Below are 3826 nucleotides of genomic sequence, written 5' to 3' on the forward strand. Positions count from 1 at the left end.
CTATGATATTTATAAATGTGTGAATCATATGGTGAAAAACTGACTTTGAAAAATAAATCTGTTCTTTTTTTCTTATAAAAGACTAAATAAAACAAAAATATTGGTGGTAATTTTTGACTGTGTAACTTTACAAACGGCACCCTATTGAAACCCCAGAAACAGACTTCATATTCTTTACAACCATTCACTCACACACGCACAATCACAAAACAGAAATCCTTAAAACTCATCTATTATCCATCAGACCCGTCCAAACCCCTCCTCTTGACAAAGACCTGTGCAAAAATCCCCGCGTTGTGATAATGTGCGAACTAAGCTGGTTACTCACGGTGTATGAGCTTGCGTTTTTTTTGTTCCGAGTGAAGGAAGCTGCTCAAGTAGAAGATGATGGGCAGAAAGAGCATGAAGCTGGACACGGCGATGACGGGCACCGTCTCCTCGCGGGGTAGGGAACAGTTGAAGTTTTTGCTCCACAGTTTGCGGGTCATGTTCATCTGAAAACGAGGCGGCCGTTCAGTCAAAACATAAACTTGAAAAGAATGCGTAAAAACGTGAGACATCTTTATTCCTAAACGACGCACCGAATCTTCCAAGTCAATGCACAGAGTTTGATTCAGCTCCTTTCGGCCATACAGGACATTCAGGCTCTTGTAGGAGCTTTTACAGTTGCTGCACAGATCTGTCAGGTTTCCCTGCACGGAAGAAAATGTTAGAGAGCCGTCAGAGTTAATTTCATAAATAAACGTTATTAATAGTTGTCAGCTGATATCATACCTGTTTATATTTGTCAAAACAGGCGATGGTTTGATTGAGAACATCCAAAAAGTACAACGTGTCATTGCTGAGGCTCTGGTACCCCTTAGAGACACAGGCTGCACAGTGGGAGGCAAAATATTAAATTAACGTCATGTAGTGGTGTAATTATTATTATTATTATTATTATTATTATTATTATAATACGTTTCTGTGGATTCTCAGTCATCCAGGACACGGAAAATTAAAAGAATACACACAAAGCAACGGGACATGGAGCTACAAGATTTAAACAGCATGACTCGGGGTTTGTAAAAAAAAAAGCTAAACTAGCTAAACTGTATTGTATAACATGATTAAAATGACTGGACACTGGTTTACAAGTATCTTCCTTTTAACTGCATCCCTTGTACTCTGCTTCATCACAAACAAAAATAAAAATGGGAGAAATTTTTAAATGAAACAGTTTTGGAATAGCACATAAATCACTCACAATCACATGCAATTAATTTACGGATTTAAATTTGACAACACTGAGTCATCTGAAGCATTTTTTTTTTTTTGGCCTTGCTGCAAAATAACACACAACTAGTCAACAATTCAAGGTCTGCTTTTAGAGGCAACCTCAGGAGGCCATTAGTTGTGCAGGAGCTTCAATTTTAAGAGATATTAGTGGGAATTTGTACAACATTTCTGGAATATTTTAATGTAAATAAACATAAAAACTACTAGATATATTGAAAAGAAAAATAACAACTAGCTGCAACTGAATAAGTACTTGGACAAAGTAAAAATGCTGCCACCATAAACATCAGTTTGAAGGTTTAATGCCGTTTTCATTGCTAAGTTTCCAACTGAATTAGAGCATAGCTAAAACGTTCAGCAAAGAAATTCCAAGTCGCGCGTTTAAGAGCTTGTGCTGCTAACTTGGAAAGAAATGCTCACTCTCTCAATGACACACTTTTATCGAACCTCGGCCTCAGAGAGGACTTACAGGAACAAGCCGAATGTTCCCAAATATGTTGTAGGCTGCTGAACAGCTGGTAAACAAGCATCAGCCGATCACTGCGCAGAAGGCTGTCTCTGCAGCTCACATTACCAGGACCCATCTGCAGAAACACAAGAGAAATCACTGTAACATGTCGTTATTTAGACAAGCTCTTCAATGCATGTAGGATTTTTAAGAGTTAAAATCGATATTTCAGAAACCTCAAACATTATTTAAAAAAAAACATCATATATCACATGTATTGGGCCGTCCAGATATGAAGATATCTAGACTAATAATCAGAGGACTGAGTGTCGTTTGATTACATGTTACAACGTCTTGCCATACACCGTGTACTGATACTAGACTGAAGCAAAATACTTGTTTCTTTTTTTGTCTAAATGGAGGTGAAAGTATTGGACACTTGTTTGTAGATTGTCCTCATGTTGTAGTATTTTGGTTAGATGTGTAATGTTTCCTTACTGCAAAAATTAGAGAAAAAAAAACCCATTGTATTATGAAAATTGCAAATTTTGCTCATTTTCAACARTTCAACCTTTTCATCAGATGAAATATATTTAATCTTATTGTAATTTGGCAAAATATTATGTCCACAAGGTAAAATGGAGTGAAAAAAGCCCCCCGTGGAATAATTTTAACGATTCTGGTTTAAAAACATGCACAGCCTCAATTGAAAAACTCACTTTAAATAATCAGAAACTTGGAAAAACAATAACTATTTTTTAAAAATTTGAATGTCTCATAACCAGAACCTTTTGTGATAAATTGTTTATGTTCATGTTACATTTGTTGCTTATATATTTTTGTAACAGACTCTTTATTTTCTATTATATTTTTGGATATCTGTCAAATTTGAAATAATAATAATAAAAAACATAGTATATCCCATGTATTGGGCCTTCAGCTCCAGATATGAACAATGTTATCTGATATCTACTAATTACCAGAGGTCYGAGTGTCGTTTGATTACATGTTACAACGTCTTGCCATAGTAAACACAGCCATGTACGATAGCAGTCACATCACACAACTCGTGACTGAGTTGGTCATGACACTGACCATAAATAAGATGCTTTTATGAAAGCTCAACCGAGACACATGACAGTAAAACACAGGAAATGACTCGTGTTTAAGCTCATACCTGGTCTGATGAGATGTTCGTATAGACCTCGACAAGGCTGCCATAGCTGGAGAAGCAGTTCTGGCAGGCTTTAACGGGTCGAGCAGCAGGAACCAGGCAGTCCACATAAGTCACGTACCGCTGACCAAACACGAGGAGCAGCTCCGAGCAGTACTCACTGATTTCCAAGTCTTCCGGGAAGGAAGAAAGCAAATTCAAGAACGCAGAACCCACAGCAGGCGTAAACACAGGAGGGGAGTCGACCACAGCGGAGCCAGGAAGAGGGCTCAGAGGGGAAACTTTTCCCAAGTTTTCCGCCGAGTCTGAAGCGACGACGTTTACTGCGTCGCTCACCGCAAAACCGCGAAGGTTTAACACGGCAAATACAAAAAACAGACTAAAACTCTGCGGCGACATGACGGAAAACGCAGTTTTGGTTTGGCCGTCAACACAAACAACCCATGACTTCCTCGTTTTCAACCAATATGATCATGTGACTGTCAGGTCACGCGTATTCTCGCGAGAGCGCCTGATTCAAGTTGATTCTCCACGAGAATTGTGGTAAGATATTGTTTAGGATTGTGATTTTCTATATTCATTATAATTTTCTTAAGATGGTTTTCTATATTTTTAAAGGGAAAGTTTATATATGTTAAGACTTTTAATATTCTGATTATAAATGTTAGTTTTTACTCTGTTTTATTGTTTTATTTTGATAAGATTTTTGTATCCATATCCTGGACAGTTACTGTGCATCAGGCTGGGYACACCCTGGACAGTCCATTGACAATTAACTTGATTAATTGCAAAAGGCTCCTCCAGTTATTTTTTATCTGTTCCACTTACATTTACAGATTTTTGTTGTTCCTGTCTCAACATTTTTAAGATGGGTTGCTGACAATACAGTCAAAATTACTTCCAAACGTTGATACAATTTTTTAAAA

The 3826-nt window shown here is 37.5% G+C and overlaps 1 protein-coding gene across 1 annotated transcript in view; it reads right to left on the minus strand.

The window, feature by feature from the left end:
• The window catches only part of ostm1 (osteoclastogenesis associated transmembrane protein 1), a 5390-nt gene extending 2025 nt beyond the window's left edge, over positions 1-3365 (minus strand). Inside the window, exons 1-5 of the mRNA XM_014010006.1 lie at positions 2904-3365; positions 1748-1862; positions 775-872; positions 582-692; positions 329-494 (exon numbers count right to left, since the gene is read on the minus strand). Coding sequence (XP_013865460.1) covers positions 329-494; positions 582-692; positions 775-872; positions 1748-1862; positions 2904-3299 — 886 coding nt within the window. The 5' untranslated portion in view covers positions 3300-3365. The remainder of the gene's footprint in view (positions 1-328; positions 495-581; positions 693-774; positions 873-1747; positions 1863-2903) is intronic.
• Between the last annotated feature and the right edge of the window lie 461 nt (positions 3366-3826).

The sequence above is a fragment of the Austrofundulus limnaeus genome, unplaced genomic scaffold, assembly GCF_001266775.1.
Source record: "Austrofundulus limnaeus strain Quisiro unplaced genomic scaffold, Austrofundulus_limnaeus-1.0 Scaffold64, whole genome shotgun sequence".
NCBI classification, from domain to species: domain Eukaryota; kingdom Metazoa; phylum Chordata; class Actinopteri; order Cyprinodontiformes; family Rivulidae; genus Austrofundulus; species Austrofundulus limnaeus.